This window comes from Bombus impatiens, unplaced genomic scaffold (assembly GCF_000188095.3).
Source record: "Bombus impatiens unplaced genomic scaffold, BIMP_2.2 scf_0129, whole genome shotgun sequence".
Classification (NCBI taxonomy): domain Eukaryota; kingdom Metazoa; phylum Arthropoda; class Insecta; order Hymenoptera; family Apidae; genus Bombus; species Bombus impatiens.
This window is the reverse complement of record NT_176548.1, coordinates 1,273,440-1,299,371: the sequence shown is the minus strand read 5'-3', so window position 1 is coordinate 1,299,371 and position 25,932 is coordinate 1,273,440. Positions and strand designations below refer to the sequence as shown.

The following is a 25,932-nucleotide window of genomic DNA, read 5'->3' as shown; positions in this document are numbered from 1 at the left end:
GCCCGGTCGTTGGTACGGTTCGATTCCATTTTCGTTTGTCGAAAGAGGAAGGTGTTTGGCCTCCGGGAGAGGGAACCGAGGTACGTCGCGAACCGGAGACGCCGCTACAACCAACGACGACTTAATTAAGGACGAATCTGTCGGCGGACTTCGACGGCCGATAACGCGATTCGCTCGAACGAAGAAGATCGATGCTACCACGCGTTTCGCGATCGTGTTTATACCTCGCCACCATAGTCGATGATTCCCTCGTTTCTTAGGAGACATTAGCGTTGGCAAATCGCCACTACTTCCAACGACGTTCGCGTGCTTCGTCTCTTTCTTACGACGTATAACGTGACCTTATCGTTTAGTTTGCTCAACGCGAGATGTGCTAACGACGATACGATGCGGGAAATACAGTCGCGTTCGACCGCCGGTAAACGACGAAACTACTTTGTTGGGAATTAATCGTTTTCTTGCTCTTGAATTGTCCAGCTGTAATTAAATCGTGAAACTAGATGCTAAATGGTTGTACGAATTGCGATCATAGATGGTTCCAACGAGGATCGATCGTAATTCCGTGGCGTGGAACGATATGGTTTCGCAACGGATAATCAGCCGAGAGAGTTATTTGTACGCGGCGTGGAAAATGTGGGATAGAACGGTGCGAGCCGAAGGCAAGAGTTCAAAGATGCCTCGTAGACGACGATGAACTTTGGGTGGAGAGCCGATGCAAGGGGAATAAAGAGTAAAGGAGCGAAGCAATCGGAACGCAACGATGCCTAAGCTTTTCGCCTTGGGCAACCGGCTCTCGGGATCCAGCTGCCACGAGATTGACCAATTCCACCGGTGTATCTAGCATCTACTAATATCGCGTATATGGCAATGGATACCAGCTAACAAATCTGCCAAGAACTCCTCGAGTGTGCAACATAAATAAGGGGAATCGAACATGCCGTTGAAATGTTAAACGGTCCTAAACGTGTGTGAATATGTACACGTACACCGTAAATGTCAGTACGGGCTGAACCTTTTGCGGAAAGATCTTTTACGCAGCGTTAACCGTACCGAGAGGAATACAAATTTGCGACGAACAAGTGTAGTGTACCGTTCGTGTGTACGTCGCGTCCATCGCCTCGATCGCTTCTTTCCCTCTCTGTCTTTGTATCGAAAACCTGGAATCGCCGAACCGGTCAATATTAACGAGTATCTCGCGGTAAAACAATCCGATGGAATGCCTCATCGGAGATACTACAGTCGTCGCACGTCGTGATAAATCTCGTGCTGTTACGGTCGCATCGCGCAAACGACACGTTCCGCCGTATTAATTAAATCGCGACTTTCTATCCGCTGAAACAAAAAGGACGATCGACACGAAAACATGGAAATGGGAGACGGAGATCGAGTCGGGTCGAAGAACGGACGAGACGAGGCCTCGATCGCCGACACGGCGCGTTTTTAACCCGCGCACGCCATTCATTCGTTACCAGCCGTTCCGAAGCGGCCGTCCGTCCCATCGTTTGACGCGATACGAACGCGAGGTAAGTCGCGACAAGCTACATACATATTCGACTCCTCAGTGCGCGTATAAGTTTTGCGAAGGAATAAAAATAAATCAAAATTCCAGCGGGCATAATTCATCATCTGGCGATATTAATGCGACTGCGGACCACTCGCTCGGTGCGTCGTATGTACACGCGTGCAATGCGGCCGACAAAGACGGCGCGCACACGGGTCCAAATCGAGAGAAAGGAAGAGAAGAGAGATCGTGAGGAGAAGTGGTTGAGCCTCGGGATGTGTTTTCGCAGATGAGAAGCGATACCGCGAAAGCCCTACCTGCGAGGAACTTTATTGATGACGAAATATGCAATCGGTGCGATCTACCAACGCGCTATGTACCTTCAATTATATATAAATAATTAACTTTCCGTGTGGACAGACCGATTCGGCCCAATTAAATCTGGCACGATCCCAATCGATTCGGCCTTTGCGCCGATAAGTTTCGCACGAAAACCACCGGAATTTTTACTTTCACCGAGAATATTTCTCGGTCGCTCGATCACACAGAGCATACACACACACGCGCGCTCATGGACATTTAGCTGTTGTTTCTTCCTTCTGCAGAAGAGGTTGCTTATTCGGTCCTTAGCTTTAGCCGGATAAAAATATTGTTGGAGCAAGGTTTGGTATCTGGCAGAGGTGAGGTTTAGAGAGGTGACGTGGCGATTCCTGGTCGTTGGATTCTTCTTTTTGCCACTTTATATCGTTCGAGTAACTTCCGTGGCCGCTTGAAAGCGACGACGGAGAACGGAGACGATGGAAAGAAAAGGAGGATGGCGAAGAGAGAGGGCAGTACGAATTGAGTCGCTTCTGTTCGCTGCGTATATATACTCGAAGTAACTAATTATGCAGATAACGCCAGAGCGCAGAAAAGGAGGGTGGGCATCCAGATATGGGGGTCTGGTCGTGCTCCTTTCGCCTACCTCTCTCTTGTCCTTTTTCGTTCTTTTTCGATATCCCTCTTTGGGCGTTCCGCAGCCCCCGGTCCGCAGCCCCCTGTCCCTTTTCTCGACCATTCGTGTGCTTTGACGTTCATGGCGACGCGAAAGTCGCCGTTAATCCTTACAACATCGAACGCTTCCAGCTTCTTGTCGAAGAAAAAACACGTCGTCCACTGTCACGATTGCTCGCAGGGACAAAGTAACGCTTAGGAAAGCGACGACGATTCGTCGAACGCGATGCTGTTGCGGTGGCAGCCGTACGTTTCGATCGATCAGTCGACAAAGCGGTTGCATTTGCGTTTGCTTTAACGCGTCAACGCGGTCGACGCGTGTTTGTCAAACCGGCCGTTCCCCCGGAAGGCAGCGAACGGATTTTTCGAGAAGCGCGGATCGATGCTGGTTCGTTTCTCTGTACACCCGAGGCCGGTCGGTCGTCTTCGTTGATTACATTATCGTGTTACTATCTGACGGATCGCGATGTGTTCTTCCCTCGATCAAGTATTTTTAGCGAAATCTCTTGTCTAACAGGTAGAGCGAAGGCTCGCGAGTGTGGATATCTCATAACGCGCGGCCAGTGGACCGTGTAGTCGTGTAGGTACCTAAATGTATATATACGATATAACGAGCACGGCAGTTTCTCATTAGCGCGGTCGCTTTTTCTCCCGACGAATTATGAATCGTTTTTATTGCTTTTAAAATTGCTAATCAACCGCTCGGCCATCGGGGGCAGGCCCGGACTCGTTAAACATCGGCGCTTCGTGCGTCTTGCGCGTCTTTTGCTCGTCAGCTCTCGTCTAGAGTCTCGCTGAATAGACACCGATATCCTCTTCTTCTTCTTCTTCGCTCTTTTCTTCTTCTTCCTCTTTCACATTTTTAGTCGTCTCTTAATACGATCGTCTATCAAAAACCCCGACCGTACACTGTTTAAGTGAAACATGGCCCATTCAAGTTTATTCGTTAACGAATCTTTGCTTTATTTAATCTCGCTTTCGCTTATCCGGTCGTTTGTCCATATCGCGCTCTTTCAGCTTGGCTATACGCGGTGTAAGATGTAATCATCGCGTCTCTTCGTTGACCTTTCGAGCTTTTCGGGCTTTTTTCATCGATATTCCACGAAATCTCGAGATCGATACTATCGGTACGTTAACGAATGGTCTAGTATCCCCTCCGCGTGGTAGCGCGAGCGTAGCTGAAATGTCAGCCATAAATCTCATAGTGTACAGACTGCACGACGTTTCCTCGCTGTTTCACCCATTAACATAAACTGACGTGCAGTCACGCTGAATCCGAGAACCACCGGGAGCATAGTATTCCATCATTGCATCGGTCGTTGCGTGTGTTCGTGTACGAGTTGGAAAAAGTAGAAACACCAGCTTCGCCCGGACCCAGAATGTACGAGAAAGTACGAGAGTACGTTTTACGACAACCCATCCATGACAATAGGAACGAAGGCGGTCGCGAGTAAACGATTTCCGTGATTTCTTGTCTTTGTTAAATGAAGAACGGTTGAAAACCAGTGAAACCCTTGGATGTGAAATACGACGAGACGATGTCCAGTTTACCGTCAGCCACGTTCGAACGTCCGATTCGGCTGTAATTAGTCAGCAACGTTTGGACGTTTCCCAAAGGGGTATCTTCACGGCACGGGCGTGTCCAGGAACGTTCACGTGGGTCCGGATACTCGACGATTCCGCGAGGTTGTCGACGGAGGTTCGGACGTGAGGTGATTGATCGGTTCCAATATAATGAGGGCCGATAATGACCGACACGGGACAAGGCCCGGCGCAAACAGAAAACGATGGGTCTGTTCGATAGGAGTCCGTGGAGGATGCGAGGTCCTGATCTTCTCAAAGTACACTCTCAAGCCACACACCTATCCCCGAATTACTCCAAAATCTAGCGCTCGGCTGGTCGCACACATACATCATTACACACACACACACACAGATAAGAGGTTTCCTTTCGCGTCGGTCTCGTTCTTTTTGAAACCGAGTAACCGCGTGTTAGTCTGGATCGAGATCTTCTCGGTTCTCTTCACCGAACGTACCTACAGGTGTACGCGAGCTAAACTATCTCGTGACTGAATTAAGAGACAGTTACTTGTCATCACGATTTTCATCAGATAATCGATCTCTTATCGGCGAACAAGTCGCCTTCCCAAACGATACTCGTCGATAGATTCGGTAATAAATTTAGGGTGTAAAAGAAAAGGCCTAGTAAACGTCTGTTTCGCTTTACGGGCAAAGAGAGCACAAGGACGAATGGGTTGACCTTGTTGGTGAACGGATCTTTTCCTTTCCGTTCTCAGAGGTCGCATGCCCGTGTCTTTGGGCGCGTATCAGGTCCGGTCTTATTCCCTTTGGTCGGCGATCAAGTGCTCGCTACTTAAGAAGAATGACGTGTCAATTCGTTTAGTATCTCTTTATCTTTGACTTTTCCCTTTCGTTCTCTTTCAGTAAATCTTCTCTACGACACCGTTCTCGGTCTCGTCTTCGACGCGCTACGTACATGCACGAGTACGCGAGACGGAACGATGGGATGCAACGGGGAAATAAAATGAAACGCGGAGAAAGAAAGATCTACCAACCAACCTACCTGCCTACCTACATATCTACCAACCTACCTACCTACCTACCGGTTGTTACCTAGTGACGTGCCGAGGATTACGTTTGTACGATTCGCTGGTGTGGATGATGTTGTCGTCCCCGGTGTCGACGTTATCTCGACACAGGAGGGCACTTACCCAACGATAACCGTTACCTCTTTTTCTCTCTATCCGCCTCTTTCGTCGTTTCTCTCCCATGCAAAGCCTCCTTCTTTCTATTCTTTTCGTTTCGTTTTTCGAGTCTTCTTGCCTACTATACTTTGTTTTCGGGTGTTCGCCCTGTTTCGTTCGCATCTTTATCTTCTAACCGCGGACTGTCTCGGTTTTCTACCCAAAATTGCAGTGTTCCGGTAGCCGAGTACGGCAGAGCGAAGCGAGCGCGGGGAGATGGTCTTTGGCTGGCCAGTCGAATAAGTAGTCGATAGGTGGTTATCCGCTTACAGTGTACCGGGTGCTATTTATGCAAATGCGCGAACGAATCTCGTCCAGTGGCAATCGCTCGAGGAATTATCCCCGCATTGGCATAAAATGATTATTCCACGGCGTTAAACTCGTCTCACTTCTCTAACCGGTAATTTCGTAGCGGACCCGCATCGTCTGCTGAGGAAAATTTTGTGCTCGCGATCGGCGTTTCTCTCGATGACAAGATCGAGGAACAGAGCGGTGAGACGTGTTAATTTTATCCCGTGTTGAACGGTCTTCTGTAATCTCGACTATTCGGGTCGTCTTATATAATCCTTAATTAAGGTTTCGGCCTCCAGGGGTACGCAAGTCCGATGGCATTTCCAATTAAGGTTACGATCTTGCCTGCGAGAGAACAAAATATGTAGATAGATAGAAGAAAGAAGGGTGAAGGGAGAGACGACAAAGGGTAACGTTGACGAGGGCTTTTCCATGGCGGAAGGGCGAGGGAAAGGGGACGATGTGGAAGGCAGCGTGGTCGTGGCCCATTAGGGACTATCGGGAGTCCGGTGAACCAGGGCATAAACATGCTCGACACCTCGCCGCCTCGCGGTAATGCGTTCGTAACTCCTGGCAATATCTCTCTTCCTCTCTCTCCTACTCTCGCCCTCTCCCGATTCCTCCTCTTTATTCACTTTTTCTCTCGCTTTCTCTGTCCTGCTCTCTTTATTCCCCTGCGTTCTTGTGTGACTTTCGATACGGAGGTCCAGCCATCTTTCCCCCTCCTTCCGTCGCTTTCGTTCGGCCTTGTTTTTCTACACCGTACCACGCCGCTCACAGTGTGGTAACGAAATACGTTTCTGAATTTAGTTAAACGCACGGTCGGCAATTAATTCGACTAAATTTATCGTAATATTGCGGCGAACCGAAACTCGACGATGTTTCGCATCGGTCGTTTTAGCGTAATGAAATGCTCGTAAATGCTAATATCTCGGTGATACTCGCGTTTTCAATAGATATCCGAATTCTATACGGTTCGAAGCACGGACCAAATTTCCTCGAATTTGACCGTCGCAGCTGATTTACGCATCCGATTACACCGAGTAACCCCTTTCGTAATTTCGATGCGAACACGAATGCTCGTATCGCGTCGTGATCCTCGATCCTTCTCCTCCTCAATGGTATAGCGGCAGCTTAGATACCGCGATCAATCAGGCTGCGTTGGTCAGGTGAGTGTCACCAGGTATTAATCGTACATCGCGTTTAGGCGTGGGATCGTCGGAAGGATGTGGTCGGTACATGATTAAAAAACGGCGCTCAGTCGTGCGCTCTATTCGATAATCTCTGTAGGTCATCCCACGTTGCTATGATCCTCTACAGATTGGACGCAACCGGTCTACGTTTCTTACAGAATTTTGGAAACGCGTTCGGGACGTCGTAACGAAGGATTTGTGCATCGGAGCAGTTTTAAAAAGTGGAGAAAAAGCGGAACGGAGTTGTAACGCGGATCGAGATACATTGAGACGTAGAGTTTTCGAGCGATGCTAATAGCGACATTAGTCATTTCGCTCGGCTTCTCTGATACACAAATGGTGGCATCAATAACGGGCAAGAAGCGACCAAGATAGTAGCTGATTCGTCGAGAATAAGACGAACGGTACGAAGGGAGACGGAGAATCGAGATGAACCGGTCAACGCCATCCACGCTCCGAATGCTACTCGCTTCGGTGGAAGTGTTTTAGCGTTTAGAAGGTCTGGGATATCGTACGAGATTAAGATTAAGATTCCATATTTCTCCTTCCTGCGTTCCCATTCGATCGTCTCTACGTCTTCTTCTCTTCCTACTCTTTGCCCGGTCTGTGGTACATAGTGAATAAAGAGCCACGAGATAAATGAGTATCGGAGGAATTTCAGTCTTTAGCATTTCTTTCACTGCTCGTTCTAATCGTATATAAATCACGTCGACCGTACCACGTATCTGCCGTATCTACACTTCGAATGGATAAAGTCGGTGTCGAAAGGTGTAATCATAATGAATGGTTTTGGAACGCGCAATGGACGCGGAGGGACCATTTCTGTTACCGTCTTCATCTCTGCGTCGCGTCGCAGTATTGAAAAAAGTTCCGTTCGTCTTTTGGGAATCGAATATGAATTTCTTAATAGACGTAATTTCCGAGAAAACAATTTCGAAAAATTGCCGCGTGAAGTTACTCGCGAGGATAAGGAACGGTTCACCGACGATTCAGAAAGGACGGAAAGGAAAGGGAAGAGAAAAAGCAAAAGTATCGCGTACAGCGTCCGTGTGTTAATTGGAATTGCGCAAAACGTATTAATCTAATCCTTTCGTGTCAAGAGAACTAGCAGATAAACATGCGACCGAAGCTATAAATTCTGATGCATTAACGTGTCCACGTCGGCATGCAACAGGCTTTGAATACGACGTTAGCGTGGAACTAGTTCAGCTCGCAACTTATTCAACCTGTGCGCTTGTCAGGCCTTCTTTCCAGTCGTCGATAATCGTTGCCCTATTCCAAGTGAAATAAGATTCCAGCGACGCTATTGGCGTGACATGATTACACATCGAACACCATAAAATATGTTATACAAATTTTAATTTCCACGATGGAAGTGATACCGATAGCTGCCGCTACGTTGTTTCACGTGTTTGTAAAAAGTCTAATATTTCCTGGTTCACACGCCGAATTCATTAGGCCGAGATTAATGCTAGCGATTACGCGGAACAAAATTCCGTCGTAAGCTGGCCAAACGGACATTTTTATTCGACGTAATTACGCTTGTACAACTTGGCCACGTTCCGGGAACCATAAATCCGTCTATGCATTGCCACTCTACAAATTCGAACTTCATTTTCACCTCTTTCCGGGGAGAAAAATCCCAGATTTAATCATATAAAACGCCATAAACAAAAAGCGGCAGGATACGCGTGTATAACAAGCGCCGGATACCTACTTATATCTAGTTCGTTAATCATTCGCCCATGGCAAGTCGAATAAGCATTGAACGCGATACCGGTAGAAATTGTACTGGAAAAAAACGACTGGTTTCGTGTTCGTTTCGTTCTCTTTACCATGACGTCTGAATTCGCACAGAAAATTGAAAAGTTAATCATCTTCCTCTCTTTGTCAACTTTTTCGTTCCGTTTGTTCAGTAGATAGAATAAACTACGTTGCAAAGCGTATACACATACGTGAGACACTCCCACGCACCGAACGATACAACTCGCGAAAGACAGATTCAGCTTCGTTCAATTCGACGTCGTTTACCCGACGCGAGTTCAACCCCTGTGAAATATTTCGGGAGATCTTATCTCTGACCGAAAAGATTAAACGAGCAATTATCAAGTTTGGCGCCAACAACCGATGCGTTGTAAATTTAAAAGGGTGTTGCGCGGTTCTACACGGTATAAGAGTTAGCAAATCTGGTATTGGATACAGTGGCTACAACAAGTAGATCGTTCCGCTCCATTAGCCGTAAAAGCGCGTGCAATTCGTTTGTACGGCCGCCTACCGATGATTAGACATTCCGCGAGCGAACCGTTCCCGTTCGCGTTTACAAGCGTGACGCAAGAGTATTTCGCCTCTCTTCCTGTTTGCAAGGGTTTTGCGGATTCTCCCGATGAAGTACATAAATGTACGGCTTCAGGAACGGAAGCAGGGTGTGGTCAGGAATTGTCGTTCGTATAAAAGATAAGATACAAACAACTAATGGACCGTGAACTGTTGGTAAGATCCACGCGATGGATTTACTCCACGTTCTCTCGTTGGGGTGAACAACGGGCGACGAATATTCGATTCGTAGGAGATATAGGTATCCCTGAGACTGGACATAGATCACGATCTCTCGACACGGTGGTGCTCCCACCAACAAATAGATCGTCCCGGTCCATTACGATACACCGTGTGCGGTGCAGTCTACATCCGACCGCCTGCCGGTAATTAGGTACGGTCTGCGTGAGTCAGGCTGGTACACGCGTGTAACGTCGCGCGATTCGACGGTGTAACTCACGACTCGACCCTCTTCGACTTTCGAGCCTAGCCGAGCGGAGTGCGTGCTCGAGTGCGTAGACTCAAGCGCGACTCGATTATGCGCATACTATACGAGCGACGGTGAATCGTGACCCGCCGCGCGAAACGAATCAGCTGGCGGAGCTTAACCGCTACGAAGGATTAAATTCAATTTCCGACACTCATCCTTGCCGGTGGGAGGAGACAGATAGAGAAGCTATGGAGGGATAAATAGAGAAGCAAAGCATCGATGATGATCATTGCTTGTCGAGCTGAAAAGCGTTCTTCATTCTCCTTTATCCATCGGTCGGCTCCCTCCTAGTTCATTCTCAGATTTAAACCCTAGTCACCGTTTTTTCTCCACTTGTAACCACGTCATTAAGTTCGAACGATGTTTTAGTTCTCGCTAGACGATATTCATCGCCGCTTCGTGCCAACCGCGGCCGGATGAATCGTCCGATCCGATATAACGTTTCGCGTGGTTCGCTGCGCTCGCGATGCGCATACAGAAGATTGCCGCTTCTATCATTTTACGCGGACGTATAATTAAACGCTGTTAAGATTACGCGGATGATCGTTAACCAGGCGGGCAGCTCACCAGAGAAAACGGTTTTCCATTCACCGGGACAAGAGGTAGGATATTCGTGGCACACCAGTCGAACCCGTATTTCTTCATAAATATCCGCGTGATCGACGCGCTAATAGCATCGATAATACATCACAGCGTTATCCCGACTTACTAACCGTATGCGTTATACTTGAAATCTCACGTCGTTGCCTCCTTTTTTCCTCAATCGATGCTATTATACGTTGCTCAGTCGATTTTTGGCAACCAGGAGATAAAGCGTTCCGTTCCAACACGGCAAACAAATCGTTCGCGTTAATTCCCTCGCGAATCGAACGACCCCGATCCTTTTTCCCCGTCTGCCGTGAACGAAAGCATTTAACCCAGGTGTTCGAAGGGAAAGGAACCATCGCTCGTGCGAAAGCTGTTCACGAATTGTTGATGTGTCCGTTGAACGTTCGAATGCTGCAATGAGCACCGGTTTTGTATATCGGCAGGAAGGATTCGACTCCCGAGGCGTAATGGAACAAGGGATAGGGGCAGGGGAGAGGGCAGAGGGGAATATTCGTGGCACCGGTGCACCATGGAATTTGATACACGCGAGCTTGACTGCAGGCAACGAGAGTGGGAAACCGGAAGAGCAAATTGACTTAACCATACTGTTCGGAGGTATAAATAAGATGCGGCCATACGTTGTATTAAAATTACTCGATCAGAGAAAATTGTCGAGCGAACAGTAAGAGATAAAGATAAAGAAGAAATTCCGTATGCATAATGAATGCGGGCAGGCAGGTTCGAATCCGATATTTTATTATACTTTCGGCCGCGAGCCAACGAAAACGCATGTACCTTCAGCTGGAGTACCCGCCGTGTTGCCGTCCGCCCAAAGAGTCGCGGCCGATATTTTCGACTCGCAAGAAGGAAAAAGAGTTGTTCGCGTCTATTTTCCGACGATCTGTAGGTGCGTTTCACGGTAAAAGGAAAGGGAGCAGGTCAGATCGATCTGCGGGAGCGTAGATCGGCCATGGTACCAGTCGTCCCATGAGATTAACTCGCTGCGCCAGCCTAGCAATATCTTACGTAGGCGCTGCGGCTCTACGTGGGCCGATGCATAACCCGACTATATCCAACCACCAAGTACATGTTTCGCTCGGTAGGCAGGAGGGAGCGCGTCGTGGAAGTACAGTAGCGGCAGCCCCGGGCATCACCACGAAGGGCACCTCATTATTTATCGCGATATCAACCTATATTTCACACACATCTGCACAGCCAGGGAGAAAAAGAGAGGCAGCAACGAGGAAGGCTGAAAGAGAGAGGGAAAGAACGAGAGAATAAGAGGATGCAAGTACGAAACAGCAAAAATATTACGCGTTGCTCCTTTTTCGCTGGCTCACGCATCTCCTACCTGCTTCCCCTGTGCCTCTTTCGTTTTCACACGTTCCGGTTTTCTCGCCACCTATTTCTCTCTATGTTTACGTAATCGATGTGGTTACACCTGTAGCGACCGGTAGCTACAGTCAGGCTGTGTGATATATTTGTTTTCTTCGCTATTTCAAGCAACGACACGTCGCTTACCTAAATACATACTTGTAAGATGTGCAACGTTCGACGTACGTACGTAAAGGTTCGCTTGCGTTGTTCACCGAGGGACGACCGTCCGGTGAAAGGAGAGGGTCGATGTCGCGAATAAAAGTCTCTCGTAGGCCAGGAAGTTCGACACGCGCGAGAACGGCGTTGCATATAAAGGAAGACATGGGCCGGTGAACGAAAGAGCAAGAGACCCCCCGCGGATCGGCGCGGAGTGACAAATTGTTTTTCTTTCTACCGTAGGCCCATCGTCCGTGGCTTTCAGTGGTAGAAAAGATGCTCGGCACGATAATGTTTCGGTGCGTTCGGTCAATCGAGAAATTGCGGTGAGATGCCGTCGCGATTAGACACGAACGACGTCGTTTGCGCGAGTCGATTGAATTTTTTTTCCAATGCAGATCATTATCTTGTCACCGCGCGAATCGTTTAAGCGTAATTTGCTGAAATATTCGTTGTATGCGGGCAACGAGGCTAACGCATCTCGAACGCGATGGGTCAAACACGCTTTAGCATACGCGCGCTCGTTGTTCAAAACCGATGAAGAAGCGAGAAAGAGAGAAAGGACGATCCGAATGCGATCCAAATGCAGCACGACTGGTTCTCCTCGCGCGATCGCAGAGAATCTTAAGCACCTGCCACTTAAGGACCGGATTGCTCCGCGGGAATGAGAGAGTAGGCAGAACGCTCGAGCGAGAGGGAAGAGGGAAAGGGAGAGGAAGAGAAAGAGAGAGAGAGAGAGAGAGAGAGAGAAAGGGAAGGAAACGGAGGTCAGGAGCTGCGAAGATATCCTTAAGGATCGAACGATTTTCAAATCTCTATCGAACTTTAACGTGGCAAAGAGTTTTCATCGGTGAATAAAACGATACAGTACGGCAGTGAGAAATTCGGATTTTCTTCTCCAGAGAAGAACAGTGGATGCCGTATAGAACTTACATACTCGCCTGCTCGCCGATCGTTGATCGGTTAGGTTAGGTGGTTTGTATCTACAGCGACTGGGGAAAAGAAATAACAATGGGCGATCCTCGGCTCGTGCTCGAACTTGGTCTCTGCAGTTTCTCGATGCACTGGTTTAGCGGCGCCGCGCTGTGGCACACGGCACGACCGGCGATGAAATCATAAATTGGTGAACGCCAGCCCGCCGGCACTGATAGCGAACAACCAATAATTATGCTAATACATACATCGTAATGCATCCAAAGAGGCGGTCATTCGTACGTATACCGTAGGCTCGCAGAGCTGTACGAGTACGAGCCAGTGCGCGTCTTGCCTTTGACTCGCCTCGCGTCGTCGATTCTTTCGGAGCGCGACAACATTGACGCGCGTCCCGAACGACTCGTTCATTCAAGGCTGACTCGAGATTCGCGTTCGATCGTCCCTCGCGAATGCGAGCCTTGATTCATTGTGACACGCTGGCCGAGTCTGTTCGAGGAAAGAGACGCGCACGTCGAAAGGGGCCGCGCTCGTTAGGGCATTTGTTGTATTCGCGAGGACAGTGTTCAAAGGTGGAAAAACCCGTGGCGACTAGTCGTGCCACGACGTAGCGATATCGGAACAAGGAATGAACGCGAGATCACGTGAAAAGACCATCGAAAGCGATGCTTATCCGATGCGCGCATCTCGTCGAGCATACACCGTTAATCAGCGTTTCGCTGCTCGACAAGATTAACGCCATTAACGCCTATGGTCCCGAATTAAGAGAATATTATCGCGACGACTAACGCCATTCGCTGACGCGTTGTTAATAGCAGTCAGCAAATTACGTCGAATGGCTTGGTAATCTATTAAGATAAGCCGTTGCTTTACATCGAACGCACCTGCTTCTCTCTATCTTACTTCCTTTTCTCCTCTTTCCTTTCCTTACCTTTTCTTCCCTTTCCTTCCCTTTTCTTTCCGCACGTGCCCGTTGTAATCCTTTGCATGATCTGTATAAAGTTACGCTTAGATCGGATCGCCGGTTTCCCTTGCTCTTTGACGTTTCGAATGTCGAAGAAAGAACGTGTTCGCGTCTATTAGATCGTGTTAGATCCACCGTAATTATCGGTAAAAGTATTTTATAGGTGAGAACCGATCGAACTATCTCACGGGGCGAGTATCGTATTACGGAAATAATTGTCCTCGGGGAAGGCTACTCGCATGAACAGATTCGACCGCGTGGGAGGACGTAATGCAACAAGTTTTACCTCTTATCAGTGGCTATACTCCTCGGTTTGATGGACCGATCATTTAGATTATGCACCGATGAAACGCGGGTTTCATTTTCTCGAGTAATGACGGTCGTTCAGCTGTTTTACCAGAGAGATTGGCCATCCTACGAGAAACGTTTGCTCGATCATGCGCGGGATCAATTAATTACAGAGACAAGTGGAGGCACCTTCCATTAATTCGTTTCTCGCAACAATAAAGAATTCCGTATCGACCCGTCCGCGTCTTTAAAACGACGATCACAGACCTGTTCCAGCAGACGGAAAAAATAGGGCTACCTTGGAATAAATTTAACGGGGAGCGGCGTACAGGCAACGTGGATCGATCGTTACCGATTTTTGTGCCAACCAAAGAAGTTCTTCGAACGCGTTTCTCGGTTTATTACGGTTAAAGCCAAGGATAGAGGCAAGGAAAGAGCGGTACTCGCGGAAAGACCGAGACTTGCTCGGTTGAGATCCGGGGCAACAAAAATGCGAATCAGGTTTCCCGCGCTCCCATTAATCTCGGATATTCCTGGTCATTTCTAACGACGCTTCTACGTACGCGTACCCAAGTAGGTACGTACACCCGCAGAATTTCCTTTCGACTAAAGTTTCTCAACAGCTTTTGTATTTAAATTCCATATCGGTCGCGGTACCTCATCGCCCACTCGCGCGTTCCATTTTTTATTTCCTTCCCTACGTTTTATTTTCGGGTCCTATAGAAAATGACATCGAATTAGTAGAAGAGAATGTAAACCATTCTCTCGGTGGCAGCTGAACAAAGATGGTTCTTGGTTTATTAAAATGCAACCGATCGTGCGGGTAAAACGTGATTCGCGGCGCGGTCGACTGCTGTCCTGTACCAGGACTGATCCGAGTCCGGGCAACAAAAACGCGAGCCGGATTCCCCTTGGTCCCATTAATCTTCAAAGTTCTCGCAATTCCACGAAGACGAACCGTGCGAAGTCGTGAACCCACGCTACTTCTTTCCTGATACCTCTGGACCGCGGCTAAAAATTCCAATTTTTGCTGTTTTGGCCAATGAGACACACCGATCGATCAAACATGCGATCACTGGGAGCGAATGGGTCATGTCCCGTAGACGAAAGTACACGATGGCGGCCTTGTCTGTGCGCGCATTACTCGTCAGTTATGCGAACCATCGCATACGAGCGAAGCCGTAATAAATTCGACTTGGTACGTTACTTGGCGAGTTGGCGCGGAGACGGTCGAGAAGTGGAAGAAATCGTGCAGCGACGGAGATTTTTCAACGAATCGGTGCAGAGGGTGAGCAGCGCAAAGGGAAAAGGGAGAAAAGACCGTGTTATTCAGGGATGCGATTATTAATCGGTACGATCGATTAAATCGCAATGGGATACGGCCGATTGCGTGCACAGGATCAATAATATCGCGAACGGGCTTACAAGGCGCAAGGGGATCCTTTAATGCGAGGATAGGTGTATCGATTATTGCGATCTCGTTTATCCGCCTGTTCTTTTGCGAGCCACTCTACCAGCCACTCGCGCGGCCTTCCACGATCACGGATTGCTCTCGAGACGGTCACCGCGCAATTACTCCGACCGCTTGGAAATCCAAGCATGCATTGATCGTTCGAAATCACCAACCCTTTTGCGGCCAGCCGGTTGCATCGACCAGGTTCATCGATACCGAGAACAATTAATATGTTTTACAGGGAAGCACCGTTGGCAAATTCGCCAGATGATAATCCTTATCATTCATCGGTCTATTTATCGACCAGCAAAAAGGGGAGGGTGCGAAAAGGAGAGGACGGTTCCTCAAAGAGAGGAACACAAGAGTGTCACTGGACGTTGGTTCGTAGATCGTATTCTATCGGATCGGTCTGCTCGAAGCGACGACGGCCGCGCGAAAGGAAGGAAGCAAGCGGGAGGAAAGGAGAGGAAGGAAGAAAGGAAGAGCGAGTAAAAGGACTATAGGAGGTACGCCACGAACACCAGACAGCTATCTTAATCGACGACCTTTCTCTTAACCCGCCAATGTTTGCGCCGCACGCTCGGCCGACAGTTGCTTTTCCACGAGTTGTATTCGAGGAAGGTCTGTCGTGGACAAGGAAGATCGAGCAACGGGCAACGGAGGCGGATGAATAAAGGATGGAACGGAGGAACGCGGAATCCGAGGCCAAGGATCGGGCAACGGAACGGTGCAACCGGCTGGAACGCGAGGAAAGGACAAGATACGCGTGGGCGGTTGCCAAATAATAATAAACTGGTCCTTCGAGTTGCCAGTTTTTCGCTCCTCTTTGTCTCCGAGTATTTATATTCTCCACTTTTTGTCCATACGTTCGAAATCGTGCTTTCAAGACTCTCGTAAAACTCGGAATTATTTGGGAAGGTATCGTCGATAAGTTGACGTCTAATTGGCGAGGACGAGCGTCGATTTTTTATCGCATCATTCTCGAAATTAACACATCGATAGTGAAGAACGACGCGACGGAATATTTCTGCAACTGGTGAACGATCCTACGAATGGAATACGAAAGGCAGTTTCTAGACAGAGACGGGGGTTTCAGGGATCGTCCAAGGTCTCGTTGCGATTTCATGATGTGAAAACTCCAATTATCGCAACTCGGTACGCCAGTCTCGACTCGGTTAATACGCGTAAAAGTGTTGGAGTAAGCAGTGTCGCGACGACGAGCCGTGTGTTTAAACTGCAGATTTAACTGTCGACATCCGCCCACGGCATGTGTATACCGGCCGATTGTAAAGGCAGATTACTAACGAGCTCTTCTGCACCCTAGTATCCTTTCTACATGATTATGAGAGCGTGTAAAAGCGATAAAGGGAGAAACAAGAAGAAAGTCTGAGTAGCGGAAAAGTGGCACGCGTAATAATGTTGCGAATCGAGGAATACCGGCCGCGTAGCTAATAGTCTTCTCGCTGCCGACCATGAAAGGAACATTAACGGGTATCACTGATGTCATTAAAATTCGATACGTATAATTTTTAGAGCATACGCGTAAAAGAGACGAAGGAAAAGGACGGAGGGGAGGGCGCAACAGGCTCGTTCCGTGTTCGCGCTTGCGCGTCTGAGTTTCTGTGAACGATTCCAACCGGTGACAACGAGATAAACGGCAGCTATTAGCCGAATGCCGAATTTACGAAAAATAAAGGTTGCTTTCGCGGTGACCCTCTGAGGGAGGCAAGCATGGACGGAGAGGCGATAACAAATGACGGGACATACGTTGCGGCGATAGCTTGACAAATATATATTAAACTATTTTAATGAGAAGTGGCCACCATATCTCATCGCAATTACCGGCCACCAACCCGCCGGGGGCTCCGTTCGACTCGTCTCTCGGCTTGCTGTTCCACGGCAAAAACACGTATCCTGAGAGCAAAGGTTAAGAGATGGTCTTCTCGACTACAGCTTCTTCAAAGGGAGAACGCGCGTATCGCGTCGTGTCGCCTCGTGTCGCGTCTTCCGATCGCGTAAACGTTCCACGATTCGATCAGGAAACTCTCCCCTTTTGGCAGCAGTCGCGAGCCAACTGCTTGATCGAAGCGTGAAACGCGAGAGATTCGATGATTGACCGACTCGCGACTCTCGTCGCCTCGCAATCTTCGACAGCGAATACATGCCGAGTGATATCCGTGACATTTCGATATTCCTTATCCAACTCTCCATAGAAAATCAACGTCGGTATGAACCCGTTGTACGTATACGCGTGGCAGAGTCCCCGGGAAGACTGGTGACGAGAAAAAGAGGGGAAAAGCACACACTGTCCAAAGAGAAAGAAAGAGAAGGGAAAGCGAAGGAGAGAAGGACGAGTTGGCTCTCCCGCAACCGACTCTCCAGGCAACAGTGACTGACAGCTCTATAGACTTCGTCGGGTTGGTAGCATTGTGCGGACTTCTCCTCTCCTCTGGTTTCTTCTCCTCACGGTCACTTCTGCCGCGGCGGCACTCTCGCGAGCTCGTATGTAAAGCGGCGTGCTGGCCTCGGTACCGCTCTAGACATTTAGTACCGTACGTCGTGTATACCGGCTGTAACTGCGTACCGCGAGACGACCTCCGATATTTCCGACACCAAGCCCGATTTTTTCTTCTAGTGCTCGTTTTAAAGCGATTCCAGTCGCGGTACCTGCTTGCGCGTCGATTACATAGATGCCTTTTTCCTAACGCGTGCATTCAGACCAAACGTGGGACAGCCGCGATTTCCCGCGATTATCTATTGCCGTTTAATTTCTTTCGTGGTAATCGGTCAAGCGCATCGCGATGTAATTGCTACTAGATACTCCGCGTTCCGTTATCGAGACGCGATTCGATCGAATACAGCGGCAAACATCTGAAATCGCGAATACCGTGGATAACGGCCGACTCTCGAGATGGCCATTTTACCTCTGGGAAAAAAAAGTTTGGATCGATTGCTTGACAGAGAAAACGCGACTTTGCAAAACGAAAGAGACTCTGCTTCGTTTCGATTTCGCCTTATTTTTGCCCTTGTTCTTTCGTTTCCCGTGGCATTCGCGACTTTTCGCCGACTATTTGCGGCCTACGAGTGGCTGCGGGCATCGCTCGAGAGGAACAGGGTTCGATGAAGGAAATACCCAGGTGAAAGAAAGATGCCAAGAGGTGGAGAAACGAGCATCGAGAATGGAACTGGGATGGAAGTAGTGAGATGAGAGAGAGTGGGGTCTGCGAGAGGAGGCAAACACGCGCATATTTATTTATGCAAACGGAATACGCATCCAGCTAATTGTGCGGTCGCACACCCGCAGTGACTCACGTGACGGCTACTCGGGCATCGTTTCTGCATGTCAATTCGCGTGACAAAGGATCGTGGTTCGCCGTCCACCCACGAAACTTCCGGTTCATCCTCGAACTCTCGCCTCTTCGTAGATAGCTGGCCAGTTCGCGTGCACAAGGACCTTCTCACCGCGTGGTCGCGCAATTAGTCGTTCTTATGTGCAAATGACAAGAATTTTAAATGCGCCTACACCAGATAAAAACGCTGCGTGTAACGAGCCAACGAGTGTTTCCTGGAATTCCTTCGATGCATTTTTCGTGGCGAGCGTCGCTCGTGAATTCGACCTTCCATTCGAGTTCCAACGTACCCCGTTTCTTCTTCGTTTCGATCTCACGGCGCCAGTCATCCGCGTCGCGCAACCCAGTCTCGCTCTATACTCTATCTATAATCTATACTCTATGCGTAAGATCGCGGCAGGTAGGACGCGGGGCGCGGCGCGGTGGAGCACGAGATGAAAAAGAACGCGTAGATAGGAAGGAAGAGCGAAAGGATCGCGAGGAATACTCTTGACAGTGGTGGACGACTGTCAGTCCATCAGAGAGTCGGCGAGCCGGGAATACCGAGGATGGCTTCTCAGCTTACTCGACGAACAGCTCTATCTGTCGAGCACGAGTTGACAAAAAGCGGCGGTCCGCGTGGTCGCACGCACGACCAACGGAAAGCACTGGGACGGCAGGGGGTTAGGACCCGAGCAACCGAGAAAAACCCTCGGATACTGTTCTCTGTTGCTGTTCAGGAAGCTGGTGGTAGGAAACAAGGACGGGGAAAAAGGCGTGGGACATTGCGCGTTTATCTCTATTGGAATTTCGTGTTTATTCGGAAACCGCGCGATTCTATTCGCTCGATAAATCTCGTTGCTAGGAAAAAAATGTCGTGCTTCTTTTGCTGAATTTCGCCAACGTCGCGATAATAACACCGGCGTTAAACGGCTGGTCGACCTACTTCGGTTCGCACAACTCGACACGATTTCGTGGATACGAAGTTAATTAGCCAAGAAAAGGCAGTAACGAAACGTTTGCGCGAGAAACGAAATATATCGCGAAGAACGCAACCGTGAGACCGTATTTCGGCGTTTCGAAACAGCGTACGTGGTAGATGCATACTTAGTGGCGATCGCTCCAGTTCGTTTCGGTTTTATGGATCGCCGTGAAGGATTATACGAGCGTTCAAAGGAAGATACTACTGCCTCCGGGAATGATTTAGTAACTCAACGTTGCGAAGGATAATCGTATGAAATATCATCGCATCGTAACGCAGCAACGATCTCGCCGCGTATACGTATACGTACGACGGGTGCCTGGTGTGCGCGGCCTCGTTGACCTCGAAGAATGCGAGATCTTCCGGTAAACTTAATGTACAGGAATTTCGTACAATATTAAGGAATCTTTTTCCATTCGCGATGAAACGTCGAATGATGGGGTTACATCTTAACCCGACGAGTTTCATCGCATTAGTCGAATCTCGAGACGATTCTCGGCCATTCCCTTCACCGCCGGGACGTCGAACCCTTCGTCGAATCTATCGATCGAGGCGGGGCGAAACTAGAGCCGTGATTAAACTATAAAACGTTTGGAACGATGAAATGAAACGGACTTATTAGATATCCCGCGTAGCACGAACAGAATTTAAAACGTACTATATTTAACTGCAGCGCACGATCGCGGGCGTTGCAAACCGGTCTAGCAATTACATGGAAGATCGATTGCAGCCTTTTAATAGGCCCCTCTTAAACGGCTAAGACTTATGAATCTGTACGAACGAAACTTCATAGTTTTCCGTGATAATTGTCTCGGATATGCAAATGTTGACCGTGTATGTTGGATGTTTTTACGATTCCTTTAAACCACGCGGCAATGCTCGCGTTTGTATGTCGTGTCCTATCGACGAGGATCGTGTCGATAGCGAGGCCATCTATCGCTAGACAACCAACGTCATCGCCGGCGCGCAGCACGTAAAAGTCGGCATACCAGACGCGGTTCGTCGCGTCATCCACGATTTACAGCGATAACTTTAGCAGTCGGACAATTTGTACCTGTAACAGGTGAGCTTTTGTCGCGGTTCCAGTCACCGCATCATCGCCTCCGCATACCGCTGTCGTGCAGTTAAATCTCGCGAACCAGACAGCGTTCGAACGGTTTCGAACCGATTTGTTCGAAAGAAAACGAAGGTGACGAAAGGACTCAGATATGGAGAGACGGACGAAAAGACCAAAAGAGAATCGTACTCCATACTCTCGAAGGTAGAAGCGCGAGCATGCTGAGAGCCTTTCGAGGCACCGTATTTTATAACCGGTGTAGACAGCCACCGCACGTACAGACGGTTCTCTACCTCTGTCGCGATGCTTGTACTTACTTACGTACCACATAGCGAGGGCTTATGCTCCTTCCTCGTGGTCCGAGGAACGTGGGATCACACTGACCGCCAACCCATGCTCTTGTCCACCATGGCGGTCCAGTCTGCTTTCACAACTTTTTTTCTCTTCATTTTAAAAAGACGCTACTGCCACTTCAAGAATCGTCCCCTCATTGTCTAAAAAACGAAACGTGAAACGCCGATGTGAATTTTCCTGTATACAAATCGCCACGTGGAAGCGGCATTAGAAATTCGATAGAATCCCTTCCTTTCCATTTATCGGATGCCTTTGTGTCCAGCAGAAACTTTTTAAAAGTACGAGAACTCGATTCTCCTCGCAAGGCAAGGGTGCGGGGTATTTCGTTCGTGCGCGCTGGTATTCAGCGAACTATGGCTGCACGATGCTCGGCCTTTTCGAAGGAAACCCACGGTGGATTGTATTCCGTATACACCCCGATTGAAATCGATATTCCCGGCAAGGTCGGTGCGCAACAAAACCAGCGGAACAATGCATCGGCTGGTATACATTCGCCGAGCACGGAAATAACGGATAAAACTGCTCGCGATTTAATACAGCTCTCTTTCTTCTTTCTCGACCCTCTGCCGGCTCCCTGGCCGAGCGTCGCATCGCGTGGAATTAGCCAAAAGCGCGAGCGAATGTATAGTATATTGATTCGGTCTGCGTTTCTTTCGAGTCCGAAACGGGGACGAAGAGGAACGGTAAGGATGATTGCATTAACTAAAGAATAATTCGCGCGGAGTCGGGATTACCTGATATGTATCGTGAAATAGGAAGCAGGAGAATGCAATTTAGAAATGCAAATCTAAATTGGAAAATTATACAAATGTGTTTGAAGAAGGATGGGAGAGGGGCGCGAAACTAGTGCGGCGTAAAACGAACGAATAGGAATCAATCTGTTGATAGAAAGTGAAATTATCGTCGTACGCGATCGCAAGTTATTAGATTAGTGGAGAAAATTGTGAACATCGTAGTCGTAACAAGATACCTAGTCAGACGTATCACGTGCCAGCTTTAATAATTCTGTGGAGAGAAATGCTTTCGATAACATCATTCGCGAACCGTAACTGCTTGTCTACCGAACAGGTGACGTCAACGTGAGATTAAGCGGCAACTAATACGAAAGATTAACGAAGACACATTAGAGACGAGATTTCCGACAGGAAGTCGATGGTGAGGAGCGAAAGTGGTTCTGCGTAGAATTAGTCGGTAATATTATCCTGATAATGCTCGGTAATAATTCATTAGCATGATCGCTGGAACGAAAGTGAAACTTGTCGTTCCACTTTTTCTTTCTTTCCTTTTGAATTTTTCAAATTGCTACGTCGCGTCGACAGGAGGGCGATTCTTGACTAGGGAAGAGATCTTTTAAAATGAGCCAGCAATTTTCTTTGTCGCCTTTTTTCAGCTTTATCTTGCTTTCCTCCTTTTTTTCTCTTAGTCTTTGCGTTGTTCTCGTGTTATTCGCTCGGCGAGTTGCAGAAACCATGCAATGCCTCTTTAAGGTGGCAACAGTGTTGGCGGGAAAGTTATTCTACCGGCTGCCAGTAAATCATTCTTCGTGGACTCCTGCTTTATTATCTACTGTCTCTCTTTCTCCTGCTTTCGCTCGGATCTTCGTTGCTTCCTTTTCATCTTCCTTCGTCTATCTCGATGAAAACTCGCCTCTCTCCCTCTCCGTTGGAATCTTTCTGTAATAGCTATGTACCTTGGTAGGCATCTTCCTCGGTTCCTCGCTCGTTCGTCGCGGAAAACGCGTGAACAGTCGGATAGAATTTTCAATGGGATCTTGATACTTAATTACGAAACCTATGCGACGAACGATGTTACGGTTTTTGTTATTATTTACCTTTGAAAATGTTAAGAACGATCGGTAGCGACGAATCGGCCGTAAGCACGTAACGAAGTAATCGATCATCGAGATGTAATCGCAATCGAATCTCGGGATTCCACATTCTCGTCGAACATGGCCGGAACGATTTCACCGAGGAACACTCGGATCACGGCTAGATGGTCGGTGCGATACCTCGAACGCGAGAAGAAACTTTAAACTGTCATTAAAGCATCTCCGGCTGGGATAAAGGGTTCATTACCACCATCCGGGACTCGCGTCTCGATTTCTTCTACTTCGAGTTCCCGACGGTTGGCACACACCACGACTACCATCCTGCAAATTACGTTCCACGTTGATAAATTTACGAGTTTTCTCTTCTCTCTAGACGAGTTAACCCGCGTCCAAACGATCGCAATGTCAATTACCTACCTGTCGATCGACTCGATGTAATCGGTCACATGGTACTTGCGATACTCGCATTTTTGCTCGTCGGTGATGAATTTAAGGTTTATGGAATAGTTCCGTTTGGCTGTAAAAGTAATAGCTTCATCTGACCTATCAAAATGGCGCGTTCGTTCGGAAAAGAATACATTGCATTGAGACACATACCGGTACATTTTCGTAAGGAACATTACGAAACATCGTACTTGTAATCCATCGAGGGTAAAAGGTGGCAATACACGTCCGTATAAATAACATGTGCTGGAAGCACGCAAGCGTCTGTCAACGCCTCCACATGCGTCGTTGTAACGTGTCCCCGTAACTTTTCCAGTAGAGAAAAAACAAACGGACCACTCGCAAATTAATCATCTCGTTTGATATTACAAACGGGCCACCTCGATGACGTTTCTTCGAATGTCACACTTTAAAAACACTGCGATATGTATTACTTCGAATTTGTCGACGTTTGCGACCGTACAATTTGTCGACATGATGCAACTGTTTGTCAGCATTCAATTAATTTGAATACGTTGATTTTTTCAGGTACAAGCTACGGATCCGGATTGCGGCGTGAACGCCATGGTAAATTACACGTTAGCCGCGGGAAGAATGGAAAGCGAACAGTTGATGGTACGCAGCGATACCGGAGACATTTGCGTCAGAACACCGTTGGACAGGGAAACAGCTCCCTATCTGGAAATTCCCGTCATCGCTACGGACAGAGGTACGTACCACTCGTCTGACCACTCTCCATAGAGTTATGCGGTACAATTATTTTACGACAAGGAACAAACTTTGTATTTTCTATCATGTTGTCGCAGCCTTTGCCGAGGCGTCTCGTAACTTTTATCCGATACGTCGTTCTATTAGCATTGGCGTTTCGTAACGAATCTTCCGTGACCAGAATAAGAGTACGTAAGGAAGAACCGCGTGAACAATGCGTTTCCCCGGCCTTATCGCGACCTCATAGAGGAGGTACAACGCAGAAACGAAAATGAAGAAGAGAGGGCAACGATGTGCGCGACACACGGTGGAAACGTGGCATCAGGAAGAAAAGAAGCAGCTACGGGAGCTGCACGCTGGTGGAACAAGGAAAGGGCGAGCTATCGCTGTGCCAAGATCTAGCAGCCCTGTAATGGGGTGTATGATTTATGTCGCCGGTGTACGGTGTGCCCATTTTCAACAGCCTCTTTCCTTCCAAGTTATCCTTACGAGCGAGGACAATGACTGAAGTCCATTGATCCGTTGAAACACCGACATTGACCTTACAACAGATAGCAGGTTCTCGGGCGATTCAGATTCGTAGGAGATGCGTTTAAGAAGATAATAGAGATAGAGAGGGAATGGCTAGCAATCAAGAAACGTCGAATTAATAGGCAAATTAGAGAGCAAAAGAAAAATGAAAGAAAAGGAGGAAAGCGAACACGGATCGTGTGCGAACGAAAGGAAAGGAAAGAGAGACCGAAGGAATAGAAGCAAAGAGAGCTCTATTGCTGGCTGTATACCGTTTTGCAAACAGGAGAACTCTCGTCCATAATTGTCGCTCGTTATCGATACGATTGTTCGACGTGCTACCAGACTCTCACAGGCACCATCGGCACAATAGTACCGCTCGGATATGATGGGAGAGCAGCGTGCGGGCCAACCACGGGACCCAACTTACCACGCGAGCCAGCTTCGCGTGATTTATACCACCTGCTGACGACTCGAGACGTTGCAACGGCAAGCCAGTGCAAGTCAATGTGCTTCGACTATGCTGCGTCTCAAGATACGCGATTACGAAAAGCACGAAATTAACAGCGAGGTGTTAGTCGCGCGAACTAGCCTGCAAACACGCGACCATTGCTCAAATCTGTACAAATACCAAAAATCGCTTACGCTACCCACGATTAGTCTGGCACGATTTTGTCATTTGGACGATTTACATTCGAGTTCAGGTCGATGACTACCGTGGTCCAAGAGAGAAAAGCAATCGTGGATAAGTATCTGTTGATAAGAAGAATGATAATCAAAACGCCGTGCATTATTGCGTTAATGGTGTCGGAAAACGGCAGAGCTGCACCGATAATTATTATTTGCGCAGTCTTGCTATGAATCGTGATAGGGATCCGCGAACGGTTGGGTAACGCGTGTACATATACTTCCTCGTGCGAGTCATTTTGTTCTCCTATAGGACAAGCCGCGGCTAGATACGTACGTAGACGCCGCCGCGCCGGCCCCTCGGGGGTTGCTGGATAACGTTCTTCGGATAATGAACGTAAAAATCGACCCTACCGCGAGAAGGAGTTTAAAAAGCAAGGGCCACGCCGGTGCGCGAGGCATCCTTATAATTTTGTTAAAAGTAATTTTTTTCCTCGTTTCTTTCTCCCGTTTATTTAAAACGAGACAAGATGCGTGTGTTCATCTCTGAACAATACGACGAACGGCTGGATAATATCTTAAGATTTGAGTTCCAGGCATCGCGATCTTGACGAAAGAGTTGCCGGACTCGATGTTATCTGGCTTTCTGGAAATTGTGCATTACGTGGCGTACATGCGAAATGGTTTGCGCATCTTGATGCACGTCCTACGATCAACCAACAGAAATGCAAAGAAAGGCGAGGCCACGGTTACAGAAACTTCCTGAAAGCCGGAACAACACCAGCGCGGCG

The 25,932-nt window shown here is 48.3% G+C and overlaps 1 protein-coding gene across 1 annotated transcript in view; it reads left to right on the top strand.

Annotated features, from left to right (window-relative positions):
- LOC100749750 (protein dachsous) overlaps positions 1-25,932 on the top strand; it is a 229,991-nt gene that overhangs the window by 158,592 nt on the left and 45,467 nt on the right. Inside the window, exon 2 of the mRNA XM_033318889.1 lies at positions 23,825-24,005. Coding sequence (XP_033174780.1) covers positions 23,825-24,005 — 181 coding nt within the window. The remainder of the gene's footprint in view (positions 1-23,824; positions 24,006-25,932) is intronic.